Source organism: Cervus elaphus, chromosome 7, assembly GCF_910594005.1.
Source record: "Cervus elaphus chromosome 7, mCerEla1.1, whole genome shotgun sequence".
In the NCBI taxonomy this organism is placed as follows: domain Eukaryota; kingdom Metazoa; phylum Chordata; class Mammalia; order Artiodactyla; family Cervidae; genus Cervus; species Cervus elaphus.
In genome coordinates, this window is record NC_057821.1 from 14,704,213 (window position 1) to 14,727,859 (window position 23,647).

Genomic DNA, 23,647 nt, shown 5'->3' on the forward strand with positions numbered 1-23,647 from the left:
TATTTCCCCAACAATTTAAACAACATATTTTAACTATGGTTGTGCTGTTTGCCACAGTCGATTATAAATTCAAATAACCATAGTAAAAAATCTTGCCAGTTATAATCAATCACTGCACATTTGTCTCGGGAGGATTCTCCAGAAGGCTTTGCATTCTATTTGCTTTCTTTGTCTATCATTCTTTGGGAGGATAGAAAGGTGAATAGTAATATCCAGGAATATCTCTGGATCATCTGTAAATGCATCCTCAAATCCTGAAGTAAAGATCTATGGTAAAATTGTAAACTTGTGCCTCAGAAGAAACCAAATCTAAAAACAGTCAAGGGGGAAAAAAGTCCATAAAGAAAAAACATTCATAACTTGGTAAAACCCTGAACTGAAATGAAAAATCTTTTTCTATAAAAATGTTGGTGAAGGGCCAAAAATGATGATAGCTAATAGTTCCTGAGCACATACTATGTACTGGGGCATATGCATTTCACATATAGTTCACTCGATCATCATGGCAAATGAAGTAGCTATTATGGCATCATTCACAGGTTAAAAACTGAGACACAGAGAGATTAAATAATTTGCCCAAACCACGCAGCTATTAAGTATTCAAGTTGGGAGCTGAACCAAGCTTCAACGGCTCCAAAGCTCATGATCTTAATCAATGTTTTATACAGTCTCCCACAATTACTTCTTTAGAGAGCTTTATTAAATTTCTAAAAACTAATCAATCATAATTAATTACCTAATTTAGTCCAAATAGTTTCTGATATCTCTGCTACTTTTTCATCTTCCTATAAATGTTAAATTAAGATGGATCCCCTTCTGAACATGAAGGCTGCCCTAGCATCAGGGTAACATGTCTTGATTGATTTTATAAATAAATGTGATATAAATTATAAATAAGGGCTTCCGGTAGCTCAGTGGTAAAGAATCCACCTGCCAATGCAGGAGATGGGGGTTTGATTGCTGGGTCAGGAAGATCCCCTGGAGAAGGAAATGGCAACCCACTCCAGGATTCTTGCTTGGAAAATTCCATGGACAGAGTAGCCTGGCATGCTACAGTTCATGGGGTCGCAAAAGAGTCAGACACTACTCAGCGACTAAACAAAAGAAAACAAAAATTATAAGCAAACAAATACCAATTTTGGAATCAGGAAATTATGTAGAGTACATCTCAGATCTCTGGGAAAGGTATCATTAAAGAGAAATACCACAAGTACCCTGTCACTATCTCCCTGTTTCCCAAGCCCTCCCAACCTGTATTAAGCTTTGTTCCAAGATCAAGATCCTAGTTCTAATTCAGTGAATCAGAATCACTTAGAGATTGCTAAAACACAGATTGCTCTGATTCAGCAGGCCTGGATGGGGCCCATGAAACTGCATTTCTAACTAGTTCCTAGACTACATTGATGCTGTTGGTCCACGGACCACATTTTGAGAACCACTGCTGTTGCTCAGTCAGTAAGTCGTGTCTTACTCTTTGCAGCTCCATGGACTACAGCACACCAGGCTTCTCTGTCCTTCACTATCACCTGGAGTTTTCTCAGACTCATGCCCATTGAGTCCGTGATGCCATCGAACCATCTCATCCTCTGTTACCCCTTTCACCTCCTGCCTTCAATCTTTCCCAGCATCAAGGTCTCTGCTAATGAGTTGGCTCTTCACTTCAGGTGGCCAAAGTATTAGAGCTTCAGCTTCAGCATCAGTCCTTCCAATGTATATTCAGGACTGATTTCCTTTAGGATGGACTGACTGGATCTCCTTGCAGTCCAAAGGACTCTCAAGAGTATTCTCCAGCACCAGTTTGAAAATATCAGTTCTTCAGTGCTCAGCCTTATGATTCAACTCTCACACCCATACATGACTACTGGAAAAACCATAGCTTTGACTAGATAGACCTTTGTTAGAAAAGCGATGTCTGTTTTTCAATACACTGTCTAGTTTTGTCATAGCTTTTCTTCCAAGGAGCAAGCGTCTTTTAATTTCATGGCTGCAGTCACCATCCACAGTGATTTCAGAGCCCAAGAAAATAAAGTCTGTCACTGTTTCCATTGTTTCCTCATCTATTTGCCATAAAGTGATGGAACTGGATGCCATGATCTTCATTTTTTGAATGTTGAGAAAAGAAAAGAAATGTTGAGTTTTAAGCCAGCTTTTTCACTCTCCTCTTTCAGCCTCATCAAGAGACTCTTTAGTTCCTCTTAGCTTTCTGCCTTTAGGGTGGTGTCATCTGCATATCTGAGGTTACTGATATTTATCCCAGCAGCAGGGTGACAATATATAGCCTTGACATATTTTGAACTAGTCTGTTATTCCATGTCTGGTTCTACTTGTTGCTTCTTGACCTGCATACAGGTTTCTCAGGAGGCAGGTCAGGTGGTCTGGTGTTTCCATCTCTCTAAGAAGATTCCTCAGTTTAAGGCTTTAGTATAGTCAGTGAAATAGAAATAGATGTTTCTCTGAAATTCTCTTGCTTTTTCTATATTCTAACATGTTGGCAATTTGGTTCCTCTGCCTTTTCAAAATCCAGCTTGTACATCCGGAAGTTCTTAGTTCATGTACGTTGAAGCCCAGCTTGAAGGATTTTGAGTGTTACTTTGCCAGCATGTGAAATGAGCACAACTGTATGGTAGTTTGAACATTGTTTCACATTGCCCTTCTTTGGGATCAGAATGAAAACTGACCTTTTCCAGTCCTGTGGCCACTGCTGAGTTTCCCAAATTTGCTGGCATATTGAGCTCAGCACTCTCACACTATCATCTTTTAGGATTTGAAATAGCCCAGCTGGAATTCTATCACCTCCACTAGCTTTGTCTGTAGTCATGCTTCCTCAGGCCCACTTGACTTCACACTCCAGGATGACTGGCTCTAGGTGAGTGACCACACCATTGTGGTTATCTGGGTCATTAAAACATGTTTTGTACAGTTCTGTGTATTCTTGCCACCTCCTCTTAATCTCTTCTGCTTCTGTTAGGTCCTTACTGTTTCTGTCCTTTATTGTGCCCATCTCTGGAGAAGGAAATGGCAACCCACTCCAGGACTCTTGCTTGGAAAATCCCATGGATGGAGGAGCATGGTAGGCAAAGAGTTGGGGTTGCAAAGAGTTGGACACGACTGAGTGACTGCACTTCACTTTTGCAGGAAACAGTCCCTTGGGATCTCATTCTATTGTTTTCCTCTATTTCTTTGCACCGTTCACTTAAGAACGCTTTCTTAACTCTTCTTGCTATACTCTGGAACTCTGCATTCAGTTGGATATGTCTTTCCCTTTCTCCTTTGCCTTTTGCTTCTGTTCTTTTATCAGGTACTTGTAAGGCCTCTTCAGACAATCATTTTGCCTTCTTGCATATCTTTTTCTTGAGGATGGTTTTGGTCACTGCCTCCTATACAACGTTAAGAACCTCCACCCATAGTTCTTCAGGCACTCTGTCTATCAGATCTAATCCCCTGAAATGATTTGTCACTTCCATTGTGTAATCATAAGGGATTTGGTTTAGGTCATACCTGAATGGCCTAGTGGTTCTCCCTACTTTCTTCAATTTAAGTTTGAATTTTACAACAAGGAGCTCATGATCTGAGTCACAGTCAGCTCCAGATCTTGTTTCTGCTGACTGTATAGAGCTTCTCCATCTTCGGCTGCAAAGAATATAATCAATATGATTTCGGTATCGACCATCTGGTGATGCCCATGTGTAGAGTCGTATCTTGTGTTGTTGGAGGAGGGCGTTTGCTATGACCAGTGTGTTCTCTTAGCAAAACTCTGTTAGCCTTTGCCCTGCTTCATTTTTCACTCCAAGGCCAAACTTGCCTGTTACTCCAGGTATATACATTTTGGATAAGGGAAGTTTTCTACTACCTTCAAGGGTTAATGGGCAAAATGACACTGAGTATGTGAATGTCAGAATATTGGGAAGAAATGAGGAAAGCTCTCGCCACACTCAATATTGCAGATAACTTCTCTTCTCCATTCTGGTACCGCAATATTTTAAGAAGCCAGTCTCACATAAAATGTAGATACAGATAACATTGCTTTCCAAGTTTCTTCTGGATTTTGTTTTTTCTGTTGCAACCTGCTTTTGTGTTGAGTAATTGCTGAGAAGCCCAGAAGTGTTCAGGCTACAATTAAATAGAAGCACCACAGAATTAGTGGTGCCCCAAGAATCCACCTGGAGAAGGAAATGGCAACCCACTCCAGAATTCTTGCTTGGAGAATTCCATGGACAGAGGAGCTTGGTGGGCCACAGTCCATGAAGTCACAAAGAGTCGGACGTGACTGACTAACACTTTCACTGCCCTTCCAGCCCTGTCTACTCAGGACTCCCTGCTCCCCTTCACTTGACGGCCTCCTGAAGCTGTCTTTTGCCCACTCCGCCACACACTCTTCTGCCTAAGGTGCTTCTGTAACTTGTGAACAGATGAGGCTGGATGTGCCAAGGTGTTAACACAGGAAGCAGCCTTCCAACCAGTGACAGACAGGGGTGCGGGGCTGTTAAATACAAAGGCACCTCTTCACCCCTCGGTGGGGACAACGCTAAGGCCTGTTCCTCGCCGTCCCCCAGAGAAAACCAGTGAGACTGAGTCCCAGCTGCCCACAGTGGTGCCTGCTCTCTCGTGTACCTGAAGTGGCTTATGTTCCTTCCCGGCCTCGACTGGAGCTTCCAGGGCTCACCTCCCAAGTAAACTATTCCACTCAACTCTTGACCTCAGGACCTGCTTGAGGGAAGCGGGGTGGAGGCCTAAGACAACTATCTTCTAGCTGAGGAGTCACGTCGCTGTGTGAAGGCATCTCTGATCCACTGGTCAGTCTGTATTTTTTTTACTGGCTTTTACTCAAGTAGAGCTTTTCATTTTACCACTGGCCCAGCGATTTTCATCACATTATCTGTTGTGTCAGAGAACTCACAGACCCCACAAATACATGGCTCCATGTGACTTTCCAGCCATTTTTTCAGAGGTATTTTATTAAATGAATTAAAAATAGCTTTAACCACAGAGTTACCATTGCAAAAATGACAGTATTATACAATTTCTTGATTGGTCACCCTTAAGAAACACCCAGATTTAGACTCATTTGTTTACCTACTATACTAAAATCCGTATTTTAAAAATGCATCCTGAGTACCACCTCTGCTTATTTGATGGACTGTCACTGCTCTCTCCAACTCCATTAGCTGTGGGTGCAGTGGCATTATTATCCTCTTCCTCATTAAGGTCATGGAGCACCTTGAAGTCATGAGCTTATATAATTCCATGGTTTTAAGCTGATATGCATGTGTGTGTGCTGAGTTGCTTCAGTCATGTCCGACTCCGCAACCCTATCGACTGTAGCCCACCAGGCTCCTCTGTCCATGGGATTCTCCAGGTAAGAATACCGGAGTGGGTTGCCATGCCCTCCTCCAGGGGATCTTCCCAACCCAGGGACTGAATCCGAGTCTCTTGTGTCTCCTGCATTGGCAGGCGGGTTCTTTACCACTGCGCCACCAGGGAAGCCCCTTAGGCTGATACATGTCCCTGTTTTTAAACAGAGAGCCATGTTTTCAATTGAAAGTATAATTTTAAAAGTATTAAAACTTTAAGAAAAGCAGTAAAATCACAAGAGCCATAAACGTGATGTTATAGGGATATTTGGAGTAGTAGGAAGTGGAGCCAAGTACAGGTACACGTTTATAAACAATGCATCTGTTAAGTGAAGTTGCGGCCTGAAGTTGAACAGATCTGTGGGAGCCAAGGGGTTTTTGTACAATTTGGTGGTTGACCAGTGTGTTCTGTTTGAAAGCCAACTCAGAAAAATAAAACATTTACTGGCAGGCATGTCTGGGTGAATGTCTAATGAAATTAGTTTTATTGAATTGAGACCCAAGGGGGAGAAGTTCAAATCTAATCATTCGGATTACTGAATTTGCTGAATAGAAGAACATCATAAAACAACTGACACTAAAATATTAATATCTGGAAATATTAGTGTTTTCTTTTGAAATAATTATAAATTTATAGGAAGTTACAAAAAGAGTACAGAGTGGTTCTGTGTACCTTCACCAAGTTTGGGGAAACTCAAACTTGAACTCAATGGTTAAATCTCGCATAACTAGAGTATATTATCAAGACCAGGAAATTAACATTGGTACAATACATGCGTAGAGTTCTATGCCATTTTATCTCATGTAAATTCAAGTAGCCATCAATGTGATCAAGATACAGAACCATTCCACTACCAGAGATCTACTGATGTGTCGACACTTTACCAACTCGAATGAAGTATAGAAACCTTGCATGCATGCTCGGTCACTCTTTGTGACCCCAAGGACTGTACCTACCATGCAGTCCATGGGATTTTTCAGGCAAGAATACTGGAGTGGGTTGCTATTTCCTTCTCCAGGGAATCTTCCCAACCCAGGGATCGAACCCGCATCTGCTTTGGCTCCTGCATTGGCAGGCACATTCTTTACCACCGTGCCACTTGGGAAGCCTTACTTCTCTTTAAATCCCTTTACCCTTCCCTGTTTTTAATTCATCAGGTAATGCTTTGTGCTTCATTAAACAATTTTTGAAGCTCAAGAGAAGAAAAATTTGTTAGTGTATATTTCTGTTCTTTCACTTGTTCTGATGTTCCAAGATTCATTCTTTTATAAATATATATGCACCCAACATAGGAGCACCGCAATATGTACGGCAAACACTAACGAGTATGAAAGAGGAAATTAATAGTAACACAATAATAGTGGGAGACTTTAATACCCCACTCACAACTATGGATAGATCAACTAAACAGAAAATTAACAAGGAAACACAAACTTTAAATGACACAATGGACCAGCTAGACCTAATTGATATCTATAGGACATTTCACCCCAAAACAATCAACTTCACCTTTTTCTCAAGTGCACACGGAACCTTCTCCAGAATAGATCACATCCTGGGCCATAAATCTAGTCTTGGAAAATTCAAAAAAATTGAAATCATTCCAGTCATCTTTTCTGACCACGGTGCAGTAAGATTAGATCTCAATTACAGGAAAAAAATTGTTAAAAATTCAAACACCTGGAGGCTAAATAACACGCTTCTGAATAACCAACAAATCATAGAAGAAATCAAAAAAGAAATCAAAATATGTATAGAAATGAATGAAAATGAAAACACAACAACCCAAAACCTATGGGACACTGTAAAAGCAGTGCTAAGGGGAAGTTCATAGCATTACAGGCTTACATCAAGAAACAAGAAAAAAGCCAAATAAATAACCTAACTCTACACCTAAAGCAATTAGAGAAGGAAGAAATGAAGAACCCCAGGGTTAGCAGAAGGAAAGAAATCTTAAAAATTAAGGCAGAAATAAATGCAATAGAAACTAAAGAGACCATAGCAAAAATCAACAAAGCTAAAAGCTGGTTTTTTGAAAAAATAAACAAAATTGACAAACCATTAGCAAGACTCATTAAGAAACAAAGAGAGAAGAACCAAATTAACAAAATTAGAAATGAAAATGGAGAGATCACAACAGACAACACTGAAATACAAAGGATCATTTTTCTTCTTTTTAAGAACTTCCTTTCTCCCTTGTTTTAGGGTAGATATGCTGGCAACTAATTCTCAGTCTTCCTTTGTCTGAAAATGTCTTTATTTCCTCTTTATTCCTGAAGGATCATTAATTACACTGGGAATAGGGTTCTGGGCTGATAGTTCTTTTCCTTCAGCACTTGAGAATATTCTGCTACTTCCTTCTAGACTCCATGCTTTCTGGAGTGGAGTATGAAAAACACTATAATTCAATTATTTTTTCCCTGTAGGTACGATATCATTTCTTCCTCATTGTTTTCAGATCTTTCGCTTTGTCTTTAGTTTTCTGAAGTTTAATGTTTGTCTTCAAGTAGATTTCTTTGAGTTTATCCTGTTTGGAACTTCCTCAGCTTCATAAAGTTCTAGGTTTGTGCCTTTTGCCAAATTTGGGGAATCCTCAGTCATTATTTCCTTGAATGCTTTTCAACTATATTCTTTCTCCTGTCCTTCAGGATTCTGATAACATGAATGGTGGATCTTTTGCTGTAGTTCTCACAGGTCTTTTTTTTTTTTTTCAGTCTATTTTCTATTGCCCATATTGAGTAATTTCTATTGTTACATATTAAAATGTATTGATTCTTTCATCTGACCTCTCCATCCTGTTATTGAATCCATCCACTATATTTTTAATTTCAGTTATTATATTTAAGTCTAAAATTCCCATTTGGTTCTTCTTTGTATCTTTTTTTTTTTTTCACCAAGACTATATTTTTTCATTTCTTTCAAACATTTTCACGATTGCTCACTGAAACATTTTTATTATGGTTGCTTTAAAATACTTGTCAGACCACTACTATTCAACATAGTTTTGGAAGTGTTGGCCACAGCAATCAGAGCAGAAAAAGAAGTAAAAGGAATCCAGATAGGGAAAGAAGAAGTGAAACTCTCTCTCTCTGTTTGCAGATGACATGATCCTCTACATAGAAAACCCTAAAGACTCTTCCAGAAAATTACTAAAGCTAATCAACAAATATAGTAAAGTTGCAGGGTATAAAATTAACACACAGAAATCCCTTGCATTCCTATACACTAACAATGAAAAAACAGAAAGAGAAATTAAGGAGACAATACCATTCACCATTGCAACAAAAAGAATAAAATACTTAGGAGTATATCTTCCTAAAGAAACAAAAGACCTATACATAGAAAACTATAAAACACTGATGAAAGAAATCAAAGAGGACACAAACAGATGGAGAAATATATCATGTTCATGGATTGGAAGAATCAATATTGTCAAAATGGATATACTACCCAAAGCAATCTGTAGATTCAATGCAATCCCTATCAAGCTACCAACAGTATTTTTCACAGAACTAGAACAAATAATTCCACAATTTGTATGGAAATACAAAAAACCTCAAATAGCCAAAGTAATCTTGAGAAAGAAGAATGGAACTGGAGGAATCAACCTGTCTGACTTCAGACTATACTACAAAGCCACAGTCATCAAGACAGTATGGTACTGGCACAAAGACAGAAATATAGATCAATGGAACAGAATAGAAAGCCCAGAGACAAATCCACGAACCTATGGACATCTTATCTTCGACAAAGGAGGCAAGGATATACAATGGAAAAAAGAAAACCTCTTTAACAAGTGGTGCTGGGAAAACTGGTCAACCACCTGTAAAAGAATGAAACTAGAACACTTTCTAACACCATACACAAAAATAAACTCAAAATGGATTAAAGATCTAAATGTAAGACCATAAACTATAAAACTCCTAGAGGAGAACATAGGCAAAACACTCTCCGACATAAATCACAGCAAGGATCCTCTATGACCCACCTCCCAGAATATTGGAAATAAAAGCAAAACTAAACAAATGGGACCTAATGAAACTTAAAAGCTTTTGCACAACAAAGGAAACTATAAGCAAGGTGAAAAGACAGCCCTCAGATTGGGAGAAAATAATAGCAAATGAAGCAACAGACAAAGGATTAATCTCAAAAATATACAAGCAACTCCTGCAGCTCAACTCCAGAAAAATAAATGACCCAATCAAAAAATGGGCCAAAGAACTAAACAGACATTTCTCCAAAGAAGACATACAGATGGCTAACAAACACATGAAAAGATGCTCAACATCACTCATTATCAGAGAAATGCAAATCAAAACCACAATGAGGTACCATTACACGCCAGTCAGGATGGCTGCTATCCAAAAGTCTACAAGCAATAAATGCTGGAGAGGGTGTGGAGAAAAGGGAACCCTCTCACACTGTTGGTGGGAATGCAAGCTAGTACAGCCGCTATGGAAAACAGTGTGGAGATTTCTTAAAAAACTGGAAATAGACCTGCCATATGACCCAGCAATCCCACTTCTGGGCATACACACTGAGGAAACCAGATCTGAAAGAGACACGTGCACCCCAATGTTCATCGCAGCACTGTTTATAATAGCCAGGACATGGAAGCAACCTAGATGCCCATCAGCAGACGAATGGATAAGGAAGCTGTGGTACATATACACCATGGAATATTACTCAGCCATTAAAAAGAATTCATTTGAATCAGTTCTAATGAGATGGATGAAACTGAAGCCCCTTATACAGAGTGAAGTAAGCCAGAAAGATAAAGACCATTACAGTATACTAACACATATATATGGAATTTAGAAAGATGGTAATGATAACCCTATATGCAAAACAGAAAAAGAGACACAGATGTACAGAACAGACTTTTGGACTCTGTGGGAGAAGGCGAGGGTGGGATGTTTCAAGAGAACAGCATCGAAACATGTATATTATCTAGGGTGAAACAGATCACCAGCCCAGGTTGGATGCATGAGACAAGTGCTCAGACCTGGTGCACTGGGAAGACCCAGAGGGATTGGGTAGAGAGGGAGGTGGGAGGGGGGATCAGGATGGGGAATACATGTAACTCCATGGCTGATTCATGTCAATGTATGACAAAAACCACTATAATATTGTAAAGTAAGTAGCCTCCAACTAATAAAAATAAATGAAAAAAAATAAAAAAAAATAAAATACTTGTCAGATCATTCTAAGATCTGTGTTATCTATGTTTTAGCATCTGTTAATAGTTTCTCCTTATGGAAGTGGGTGACTTCCTAGTTCTTGATATTTCTCATTTAAAGCATACTTTTCATTGTATCCTGGACAGTTTAGGCATGAGTTATAGATTCTAGATCATACTTAAAACTTCTGTTTTGGCAGGTCTCTCCTGACACCATGCTACTGGTGTCACCTCACTGTCGCCAGGGAGGGAAAGGGGCCTGGTTCCCCACTCTGCCTCTGACACCTGTTGTGGGGTGGGCCTCATCCCTATGGGCGGAGGTGAGACTTCAGGCTCCCTTCGTGGCCTCAACTGACACCTCCCTGGAGAGGAGAGGGCGGAGCCCCTTGTGACTCCACAGTAGGGTGGGGAGGCCGTGTTACTGCTGATGGTGGCGAATGCCAGGATCCCCCTAAGACTTCCACTGACAACTTGGCTGAGGGGAGAGGGGAAGCTGTTGCCTCTGAGAGGGGAGGAAAGTCCTTCCACTCCTTCTCAGATACCACCCTGGCAGCAGCAGAATGGGGTGCCTTGTTATAGCCAGGCTTTGTTGTCTGGGTGAGGGTGGGGGTCATGGGTTTTTCCATGGTATCTGGATGGAGTAAGGCAACCAGTATCTAAAAGTTTCTGTCTCACTGGGTTGCGCCCTGGCCTGGTGCCTTGGTTATAGAGAGCAGAATTTGGGGGGGCACTTTTGTCTAAGTCTACTGCTGTTTCTTGGTTGTCACTTTTTCTAGCATCCAGTCTGGAATAACAAGGCAACAACAACAGAAGAAAGCACACTGGGAACTCATTTCTGGGTCATTCCTTTAGGTCTTGAGGTCCTCTGACCATTCTACCCTTCTATCTCTACCTTTTATATTCTTTTAAATACAACGCCCAGAGTTTTTAGCAGTACTTAGTAAGAGGATTGCAGGAGATGCAGGTTTGATCCCTGGGTCAGGAAGCTCCCCTGGAGAAGGAAATGGCAACCCACTGCAGTATTCTTACCTGGGGAATCCCAGGGACAGAGGAGCCTGGCGGGCTACAGTCCATGGGGTCCCAAAAGAGTCGGACACAACTTAGCAACAAAAACAGCAAGGAAGAGGCTAATAGAGAAGCACATCGACTTCACCTTCGTCTGGAGACAGAAGTGAGTGGGCAGAGTTTTAAAGTGCCAAAAATAATAAAGATTTCTAACTTTTCAACCCTTAGATTGAATAGGGCACTGACGTTCACAAAGTCCATTGACAGGCATTGCTTCCTTGCATCCTCAGAACCTGGTAAACTTGGTATTCTTAGCATCAGCCATATGGGAGAACCGGTTTAGAAGGGACAGGCCTGACCCAGAGTCACACAGTGAGTTATTACAGGGCTGAGGCCAGAACGTGATTATTCTACTTGTTGCAAAATTTTTTTGAGCCAGATGAAGTAGAAGCATGGAGGTGAATAGCTGGCCAATGACATTTGTTTTATTTTATTTATTTATTTTCAATTATTTTTATTAGTTGGAGGCTAATTACTTCGCAACATTGCAGTGGGTTTTGTCATACACTGACATGAATCAGCCATGGAGTTACATGCATTCCCCATCCCGATCCCCCCTCCCACCTCCCCCCCGCCCCCGCCCCCACCCTATTCCCCTGGGTCCTCCCAGTGCACCTGGCCCGAGCACCTGTCTCATGCATCCCACCTGGGCCGGTGGTCTGTTTCACCATAGATAATATACATGCTGTTCTCTCGAAACATCCCACCCTTGCCTTCTCCCACAGAGTCCAAAAGTCTGTTCTGTACATCTGTGATCCAGCAACACCACTCTTGGGCATACACACTGAGGAAACCAGATCTGAAAGAAACATGTGCACCCCAATGTTCATCACAGCACTATTTATAATAGCCAGGACATGGAAGCAACCTAGATGCCCATCAGCAGACGAATGGATAAGGAAGCTGTGGTACATATACACCATGGAATATTACTCAGCCCTTAAAAAGAATTCATTTGAACCAGTTCTAATGAGATGGATGAAACTGGAGCCCATTATACAGAGTGAAGTAAGCCAGAAAGATAAAGATCATTACAGCATACTAACACATATATATGGAATTTAGAAAGATGGTAATGATAACCCTATATGCAAAACAGGAAAAGAGACATTTATTTTAAATACACTTCTGAGGCCCTCTTTGTCTCCTGCTCTGGTTCTCTTGTCTTGAAGATGCATGATCTATATTCACTGCTTGTGCTGCAGGACTGGGCAAGCGATGTGACCCACAGCATCACCAGCCAGGCCTGTGTCCTAGGGCACAGATGTGAGCCCTGATGGGCTTGGCCCTGGCCCCACAGGCCGGTGGGACTACCTGCTCTGGGAGGAAAGCCCTCTCCCAAGCCCTGGCCTCCCACACAGTCAGGGCGCAGGTGGACAGACATTCTCCCTGAGGTCGTGGCTCTGGGAGCTTTCTTTTCCCCTCATGCTCTTCTTCTCATAAATTGACAGGCTGCCCTTGATATTATTCACCATTCGTGAAGTCAAAGGTTAAAAAGCAGTGGTTCACAGTAGATTTTCAAAACCAGCCTGGCTGCCTTGTTGCAATGCAGAGGCTTTACCCATCCTGTGGGGCCCGCTGTGGGGACCTACATCTTTGCCACAACCCGTCCTCCTGGCAATGTGCACCCTATTCATTTTAGTCCAACCATTTCTTCTCTAACACTAAATCTCCAAATTTTTCCTAAAGCACTCACTGTACCTAAAACAAATTTCCTACATCTGAAGCTTTTAAGTATAACATAAGATTGGCTGGAACACTGGGATTCTGCAGATTTACGAGTGCATGTGATAAAACCTCCAAAAAGTCTAGACTTCAAAGTTTTCTGAGTCAATCTTTAAGTAAAACTCACACTCCACAATGATGTGCCGTGTTCAGTCTGTGGCTTCAAGTATCCCCTCGTAGAGTACCACATACTCCCAAGATCTACACACTCCAGTCTAAGAAGCATAACCCCAGGTAACTTATCAAATAAAGCTACAAACTCTTTTCTATGGTTCAATAGCACACACTAAACACATTTGTGGACTTCCTAAATTTTATCTTTTCAAAAAGTTATTCCCAAACCTGTGAGCAAAATTAATATGACAGAAGGTAGTTTTTATCTGTTATGAAACAACAAAGTGTGAGAATTGGACTGTGAAGAAAGCTGAGCGCCGAAAAATTGATGCTCTTGAACTGTGGTGTTGGAGAAGACTCTTGAGAGTCCCTTGGACGGCAAGGAGATCCAACCAGTCCATCCTAAAGCAGATCAGTCCTGGGTGTTCATTGGAAGGACTGATGCTGAAGCTGAAACTCCAGTACTTTGGCCACCTCATGCGAAGAGCTGACTCATTGGAAAAGACCCTGATGCTGGGAGGGACTGGGGGCAGAAGGAGAAGGGGACGACAGAGGATGAGATGGCTGGATGGCATCACCGACTCGATGGGCATGAGTTTGAGTCAACTCTGGGAGTTTGTGATGGACAGGGAGGCCTGGTGTGCTGCAATTCATGGGGTCCCAAAGAGTCGGACACGACTGAGCGACTGAACTGAACTGACTGAAACAACAAAGGATATATTTCAGAAAAATCAAAGTTTAGAAGAGGCGGAATGTGCTTCCTAGTAGAGACTGCTGAGCAGCAAATAACCACAAAGATACAAGTTTAAGGCTTTATGAATTCTCACCACCAGTCCCGCAATTCTGTAGTCATGAGTCATATTACTGATTTGAATTAAGTAGGAAAAGGCATGTCTAAAAATAGTAAGATTCTTGAATTACAGAATTTTGGAAAGAAATGTGATTAATTTTATTTAGCTCCAATTGCACACAGTAACCAGAATTAAGCTACAGTGGGTTAGCCCAATAGAGCAGCTTTAAAGCGATGGTGGAGATGAATTGGATTTATGCTAGGAATTTGTTCCTGGAGACTAATCTTCACCAGGAGCAGCCATTTCCATTTAACATCTAAAGTGGCACAGATTCCATTCACCAGGACTGCCAAGTTAAACAATTCTTTAAATTTTTTTTCAATTTATGGGGGTAATTATTATTTCAAATATTGTGTATAAATGAGATTTTATTGTTACCTTGTATTTTACCATTTCAGAGTCACACAATTCAAGTTTTCAAAAAGTGTGAACACACTGCATATGACATATTTAAAGGCAATGAAAATAGTGATTCTCCTAGGTTCTTAGTCCAGTGTTAATTTGCTTAATGACCCCCTCCTCTGCAGATGAATCAGAGAGAGGTGTGAGTTTGCCTCCATCTGTTCATCCAACATTGAAGAACACTTTCCAGCAGAGGAAGAGCCTGGATTACTGACAGTGCCCAGAGTCCCTGGTGGTAAGCAACAACCAGGAGAAAAAAGCGTTCTCACAGCCAGCAGACCAGCTCAGGGACACCCTGCCCACAGCCCACACACCATTCCTTCACCATAGACATGAGGGGAGCCACAGTGAACAGAAACCACATTCCCAAACAGATGACGGCCCTGGCAACTGACAGAGGTAAGCCCACTGCTGAGAATCACCAAACGTCTGGGAAAATTCTATAGCGGAAAAGCAAGGCACCAACTCTACAGCAGAAGAACATTCACATAGAGAAACCACATATAGAAAGAAAAGCCAGTGTTTCCAAAACGAGATGCTAATTTTCTTTGGAAGGAGAAAGAAGGATATCACACTGATAAACAAGAATACACATTTTTTTTTTCCATTTCCTACAAATGAAAAAATAAAATTGTAAAAGTTAAGAATTTAAAAGTGAGATGATAGAGAATACAAAAAAAGAAAAAAGAAAAAATATCCAAAAACATCTAGGACAAAAGTGTAATTCCTAAGAAGAAATAAGGTCCAGACAGACCCTGGTGTCTCTTCAGCAACACTGCATACAAGGCGACAATGAAGCAATGTCTTCACAGTGATGAGAGAAATGATTTTTTAACCTAGAATTCTATACCTGGCCAAATGGTCATTTAACTGTGAAGGAGAATGAAAGCTTCAGAAAGCTCCTCAGTCTTGAGTTCTCTCTAAAAAATTGTTAATGATGATTACCAGCAAAACTAAAAGAGAACCCAAGAAACAGACATAAGTATAAGAAACAGTGATGAGCCAAGAAACAAATACAAGTTATAGATAAGCTTAAGTAAATGCTGATCATGAAAATAATTAACAACCCAGAGTGGAATTATTGGTAGATCTCAACAATTTAAGTGCTAGGAGAGTAGGAAAGGCAAAGTAAAAGTGTGCTAAGGGCCCTGCCTGAGCAGAAGAGGGCCAGACAAGCAAGAGGGAAGAAGATTAGATGTTGAGAAAAAGCACAGATGAGCTTAAATATCTGAATTAAATCACAGAGAAGTGTTTATACCTTGAGAGAGAAAATAAAGCAGCAAAAACAACAACAAAGAGGACAAACAAACAAACAGCAAGAAAGGAAAAAAAAATAGAAAGTATGATAAATGGAAAAAAAATAGAGAAGAACAATTGCTCCAAACACTATTACAGTAACTATAATAAATATAAATAGGTTAAAGTAATTAATTAAATATCAGGGACTCTGAGTTTGGCTACAAAGGCAAAAGCCAGCTATATTTTATTCACCAGACCTATATTTAAAAACAAAATGACACAGGGCAGCTGAGGGAAGAGATTGAGAAACAGAAACTAGATAAAGGCCAACGGGGTGGGGGGGAAACAAACAGCAAAAACAGTTTCAGGAAAGTTGGGATGCAAGAAGAAAAGTATTAAAAAGGACAGTGAGGAATGTTTCCTATTGATAAATGATATAATTCACTTGAGCAACCTCGATAACGACTTGAGCATCCTGGATAACAAAGCTCTTGCCTGTTATGTTTGAGATCTTGTCATCATCAAGTCGGGTATCTCTGTCAGGTCAGTGAACAAAACAAATAAATCCCCAGCCTTCATGGAGCTTTTGTTCTGGTAGAAGGCTGACAAGCAAAAAAAAAAAAAACTAGTAAGGAAACTATATAGGGTTTCAGATGCTAAAACAAATATATAGGGAAGGGTGACAGAGAACACAGTTTCAAGTCGGGTTCTAAGAACAGATGGCCTGGCTGAGAAGGGGATACGTGAGCAAAGGCCTTAAAAGAGCTCAGAAAGCAAGCAGGCAGATTTCTGAAGAAAGAGAATTCCAGGCAGAGGGCACAGCAGGAGCTGGAGTGGGAAGTGGGCTTGAGATGGGAGAGGCAGTCAGTAACGGGGGGAATAAATAGACATCCATAAAGCACAAACTGATGTACCCTCCCCACGTGACTTTAGGACATCACAAAATAAAACACACGAGATGAGCTACCTGAAAAATGACACAACCTGAAACATTACTAAAAAGAACAGAATTTTAGAAATGTGTGACACCCAGTCAAGGAGACCTGAATTTAGTCTAGAGAGATGCTACTAGATTGTGACTACAACTAAAATAGCTTAGACCTATTCAATTATATCTTACCAACTGTGATGGAAGACAGTATAAAAAGAGTTCAGGGATCTAATGGGTGGCATGGTGATTGTAGCTAATAATACTTTTATATGTACCAAATACTTAAATGTACCAAATACTTAAATGTTGCTAAGAGAGCAAATCTGAAATGTTCTTAGCACAAAAAAGAAATGGGAACTATGTGATGAGATGGACGTGGTAGCTGGTACTATGGTGATAATCATTTTGGTGACATCATTTATAAATGTGTCAAAGCAACACATATACCTTAAACTTACACAATGTCATATGTCAATTATATATCAATAAAGCTGGGGAAAAAAAAGAGAGAGAGAAGGGCATCGTTTGAGTAGTATTCATGAAACAGGCACTTAGGAGACAATATGTGTTGATATATTTCAGGCAAGGTTGTGGTTGAGAAGGCACTGATCAGTAGACTTGAAAAATGAGTTTGTTCAGCAGATGTATTTTTCATTCTAGTCATAAAGATAGAAGTACCTGGGGATACTTAGATCACTAAAATCACCCAATGATTTCAGGAGCAGAAAGCCACCTTATTAGTAGTAGTTTCCCATATAGACTCCCTATAGGAGAGGGTGCTCATCTAAGGACTTGAGCATCCAGTACCAAGGAGACTTCACCAACATAGATTAATAAAATGGCACTCGGATTTATTCACGATTATTTATTCTCAGGTGAGTTTGGTTTTAATAGTCAGCAGCCCAGAACTACCTGGATATGCAGAAACAAAAGGGACCTAAGTGAAGAGCCAAGTTTTGAAATAGAGTTATTACCCTGAGGGTAGAGTTGGGTCAATCAGACTTAGGCCTCCCGGGTGTCACAGTCCTTCATCCGTCCAACCACAGGCGTGAAATACTGTACTGAGCAAACAGCACTGGACTTCACAGTTAGACAACCATCTGGGACTCTGCCACCACTAGCTACCAACCCTGAGCAGTGCTACTTGGTCTCTTCAATCCTCAGAGATTTACATATCTTTCAAAATGGGAGTAGTAATATGTATTCTGTCTGTCTCACCGGTTTGTTTTGAGGCTCTAAATTTTGAGTATCTAAATCTAAAACAAACAAGCTGTAAGAAGAGAAAGTATTAGTGCTACCATCATCACATGCCCTGCAGCCTGAGTACATAATTGATAGACTGGAGCGCATTACCACAATTATCTGAGAATTGAAGGCAAGATGAAAAACCACTAACCCACTGAACAAAATATAGGAAATCCTACCTCTCAGCAACTGGTTTGGCAATGTTTTCAAAAATGGTCTCTTGCTTTGCATCCTGATCAAAAATCCTTTGAAATCTGCAAATGTGAAAACAGTAATTATTTAAAAGCTGAGCCTTCAAACACTATTGGATTAATCCATTTTTTTCCTCCTAAAAGCTCTGTAAATTACCCCATATTTACATCATTAGGCTTACCTAACCTAACACAATGTTTGCCCTGTAGCCCCAAATACACTGAGCTCTTGTACCCCTGTATACAAATGATGGGTAAACAGTATTGCTTTGACAAGATCTGCACAATAAATCCCTCTGAAAAACTGCAGCAGCTTTGAACCAAATAATAAACTGTGTGTTTTTTAGCTCTCAAGAGGGACAGTGTCTGCAATTGGCATCAAATTCAGATCGAGATTAAGTGCATGAAATGAAAACCCAAGAACAGGACGTAAACAGCCAAAGAACTTCTGACGTCTGACCTGTAAGAAAAAGATGCAGCTGTGAAATGCATGATTATTGAACTCAATTTTAATGTTTGAATTGAAGTTTATCTTCCATTAATTACTGCATCCTAGGATCAGCTACTTAATTCTCAGGATAGTTTGTTTCATTTTGTTGCTCAAAGTCAAAAGTCAAACAGTACATTAAAATAGAGCTGTATTGTAAAGGAAATCTTGATCTGACTGGCACAGCGAGGGGACTGGGGAGACAGGATGGTGGCCACAGCACCCTTATTGCAGTGGCATCTGACTTAGCTCAGGACAGGATCACAAGCACCGCCAGACACCTGAGGAGATGCACTGTGCTGTGCTTAGTCACTCAGTCGTGTCTGACTCTCTGTGACCCCATGGACTGTGCCAGGCTCTTCTGTCCATGGGGATTCTCCAGGCAAGAATACTGGAGTGAGTTGCCATGGTTCTTCCAGGGGATCTTCCCAGCCCAGGGACTGAACCCAGGTCCCCCGCATGGCAGGTGGATTCTTTACCATCTGAGCCACTAGGGAAGCCCCGAGAAGATGCACAACCCACCCTCATACAGTCTGTTTACTCACTACCAGCAAGTATGGCCCCCATTTCAAACATCACGAAGACAGAGGCAGCAAGACAAACGGGGGAAGGAAAGGTGAGAAGCGGGGAAAAGACAAGGAGAAGGCGGAGAGACAGAGAGAGAGAAAATATAAGTGTACAGGACAAAACGTTAATAATTGGTGACTCTCCCACAAAGGGTAGAGGAGATTTGCTTGCCATTATTCCTCCATTTCTTCTGCATATTTAAAAGTTTTCGAAATAAAAATTGAGAGGGGGAGGATTTTAGAGCAAAGCCTTTGAAACATACATATCCAAAGCAGCTTTCAAAGTGGTGTGCGTGTCTGCCCACACAAGTGAATTGGGCACGAGTTCAATTAAAGTAGAGATGACATGAAATGTAGGTTTGTTTTCACTACTAAGGAGTTCAGAAGGATGTCTGGAGCTGGATTGGAAATATAAAATGGAATGAATTTCACTGTCTTTCAACAACATTCATTTCAAAAGATTCCTATAGCATAACAACCACTCTCTTGAAGAAGCAAATAATGAAACTGTATATAAAGAGAGATTGTAAGGCACTCTGGGTACTCATTTAGCAGACAGGATTATAATTTAGCAATATTTACTGAGTGTGCCCAGAACACTCCTCAAAACCCCAAAGGTGTTTGAGGGCTTCAGGTATGAATATTGAGATAACGCGGCTGCTCAACTGCTCTTTGGAGGACTGCCCACTGTGATGTCTAAACAGGGACCCAGTGGTGCTTTTCGGTGATGACGATGCTTCTGAGGTTGTTTTGATTCTTTTACCAAGTTGGTGATGACTGAGTAAATGAATTAGTCATTCCCAACCCCACTTCCTTACACTTCCCTGGTGGCTCAGATGGTAAGCAATCTACCTGCAATGCAGGGGACCTGGGCTTGATCCCTGGGTTGGGAAGATCCCCCTAGAGAAGGGAATGGCTACCCACTCCAGTATTCTTGCCTGGAGAATCCCATGGACAGAGGAGCCTGGTGGGCTACAGTCCATGGAGTCACAAAGAGTCAGACACGACCGAGGGACTAACATACATACACAACCCCACTTCCTTAAGGGGAATGACATCTACCACCATGTAAACCAAAGAGATGGGAGGAGGTTCAATAAAGCATACATTGTGCATTAAACATCAAATATCATCACTCTCAAACACCTTATTTTATATAACAGAGCTATACAATAATCTGGAAATTCATTATGATCAGCTGTCTTCTGAAAGCCACTAAAAAGCAAAATAAAATCATACAGTTTAAGAGGTTTAATCTAATCCTTTCCAGAGGAAGAAACGGAGGCCTGGAGAGATAAAGCAATCTACTCTTGGTCCTGGAGCTAATCTACAGTGTGCCTTGAGACATAACTTAAGTTTCCTGATTCCAAGCAGGTCCTTTCATTTATTAGGAGGTCACGTTATTGCTGTTGTTCAGTCGTTCAGTCATGTTCGACTCTTTGCGACCCTATAGACTGCAGCATGCCAGGCTTCCCTATCCTTCACTATCTCCCAGAGCTTGCTCAAACTAGTGTCCGTTGAGTAGGTGACGCTATTCACCATTTCATCCTCTGTTGTCCCCTTTTCCAGCCTTCAATCTTTCCTAACATCAGGGTCTTTTCCACTGAGCCTGCTCTTTGTAACAGGTGGCCAAAGTTTTGGAGCTTCAGCTTCAGCATCAGTCCTTCCAATGAATATTCAGGGTTGATTTCCCTTAGGAGTAACTGGTTTGATCTCCTTGCTGTCCAAGGGACTCTCAAGAGTTTTCTCCAACACCACAGTTTGAAAGCATCGATTCTTCAGTGCTCAGCCTTTTTTATTGCCCAGCTCTCACATTCATACATGACTACTGGAAAAACCATAGCTTTGACTATATGGACCTTTGTAGGCAAAGTAATGTCTCTGTTTTTTAATACACTGTCTGTGTTTGTCATAGCTTTTCTTCCAAGGAGTAAGTGTCTTTTGATTTCATGGCTGCAGTCACCATCTGCAGTGATTATGGAGCACAAGAAAATAAAGCCTGTCACTGTTTCCACTGTTTACCCATCTATTTGCCATGAAGTGATAGGACCTGATGCCATGATCTTTGTTTTTTGAATGTTGAGTTTTAAGCCAGCTTTTTCACTCTCCTCTTTCACCTTCCTTCATCAAGAGGCTCTTTAGTTCCTCTTCATTTTCTGCCATAAGAGTGGTGTCATGTGCATATCTGAGGTTATTGATATTTCTCCCCACAATCTTAATTCCAGCTTATGCTTCATCCAGCCCAGAATTTTACATGATGTACTCTGCAGGTAGCAACAGTTAGAACTGGACATGGAACAACAGACTGGTTCCAAATAGGAAAAGGAGTACGTCAAGGCTGTATGTTGTCACCCTGTTTATTTAACTTATATGCAGAGTACATCATGAGAAACGCTGGGCTGGAAGAAGCACAAGCTGGAATCAAGATTGCTGGGAGAAATATCAATAACCTCAGATATGCAGATGACACCACCCTTATGGCAGAAAGTGAAGAGGAACTAAAAAGCCTCTTGATGGAAGTGAAAGAGAAGAGTGAAAAAGTTGGCTTAAAGCTCAACATTCGGAAAACCAAGATGATGGCATCTGGTTCCATCACTTCATGGGAAATAGATGGGGAGACAGTGGAAACAATGTCAGACTTTATTTTGGGGGGCTCCAAAATCACTGCAGATGGTGACTGCAGCCATGAAATTAAAAGACACTTACTCCTTGGAAGGAAAGTTATGACCAACCTAGATAGCATATTAAAAAGCAGAGACATTACTTTGCCAACAAAGGTCCGTCTGGTCAAGGCTATGGTTTTTCCAGTGGTCATGTATGGATGTGAGAGTTGGACTGTGAAGAAAGCTGAGCGCCGAAAAATTGATGCTCTTGAACTGTGGTGTTGGAGAAGACTCTTGAGAGTCATTTGGACTGCAAGGAGATCCAACCAGTCCATCCTAAAGCAGATCAGTCCTGGGTGTTCACTGGAAGGACCGATGCTGAAGCTGAAACTCCAGTACTTTGGCCACCTCATGCAAAGAGCTGACTCATTGGAAAAGACCCTGATGCTGGGAGGGACTGGGGGAAGGAGGAGAAGGGGACGACAGAGGATGAGATGGCTGGATGGCATCACCGACTCAATGGACACGAGTTTGAGTAAACTCCGGGAGTTGGTGATGGACAGGGAGGCCTGGCGTGCTACAATTAATGGGGTCACAAAGAGTCGGACATGACTGAGCGACTGTACTGAACTCTGCATATAAGGTAAATAAGCAGGATGACAAATAGCCTTGACATACTCCTTTCCCAACTTTGAACCAGTCCATTGTCCATGTCCGGTTCTAACTGTTGCTTCTTGACCTACATACAGGTTTCTCAGGAGGCAGGTAAGGTGGTCTGGTATTCCTTTCTCTTTAAGAATTTTCCAGTTTGCTGTGATCTATACAGTCAAAGGCTTTAGCATAGTCAATGAAGCAGAAGTAGATGTTTTTCTGGAATTCTCTAGCTTTTTCTATGGTCCAACAGACATTGGCAGTTTGATCTCTGGTTCCTCTGCCTTTTCTAAATCAAGCTTGTACATCTGGAAGTTCTTGGTTCACATACTGTTGAAGACTGGCTTGAAGGATTTTGAGCATTACTTTGCTAGCATGTGAAATGAGTGCAATTGCGTGGTAGTTTGAAGATTCTTTGGCATTGCCCTTCTTTGAGATTGGAAGATTGTGTAGGTTTTTCCTACACTCCATTTCAAATGTGGTATATGCTGATTACTTCTCATGCCAAACCAGCTTCTTCTGGTCTTCTCCATCCTGGTAAGTGCCAACTCTATCTTTTGCAAAGTTCAGTCCAAAATCTTAGAATATATGCTTGACTCCTCTCTTTCCATTATACTCTATCCAACCCATCAGCAAACTCTGCTCGCCTGACCTTCAAAACACACGCAGCAGAACCCAATTACTTCTCAACATTTCCACTCACTACTACTCTGGCCCAAGCAACCATAATTTCTTGCCTGGTGTCCCTTGGCCCTCTTTTAGTCCATTATCTACACGTTGGCAAGAATGATCCTGCTAAAACATAAGTGAAATTAGTCCAGTCTTCTGTTCACAACCCTCCATTACCTTCCCTGAGCACCTCGGGAAAAGCTCCAAAGTAGCTGACCACTCTGCTGCCCCTTAGCCTTCGTCTCCCTCCAGCCCTCTTGCTCACTCTCCTCTAGCCACACACATTCCTTGTGCTTCTTCAAGCAAGCCAGGCACTCTCTCATCCCAGGAACTTCATTTTTGCTCTATCCTGATATTGGAATTCCCATTCCTCACAC

General features: G+C 41.3%; 1 protein-coding gene across 1 annotated transcript in view; it reads right to left on the minus strand.

Moving 5' to 3' along the window:
- Positions 1–23,647, minus strand: part of KIF6 (kinesin family member 6) — a 393,563-nt gene that overhangs the window by 360,220 nt on the left and 9,696 nt on the right. Inside the window, exon 3 of the mRNA XM_043907375.1 lies at positions 18,283–18,357. Coding sequence (XP_043763310.1) covers positions 18,283–18,357 — 75 coding nt within the window. The remainder of the gene's footprint in view (positions 1–18,282; positions 18,358–23,647) is intronic.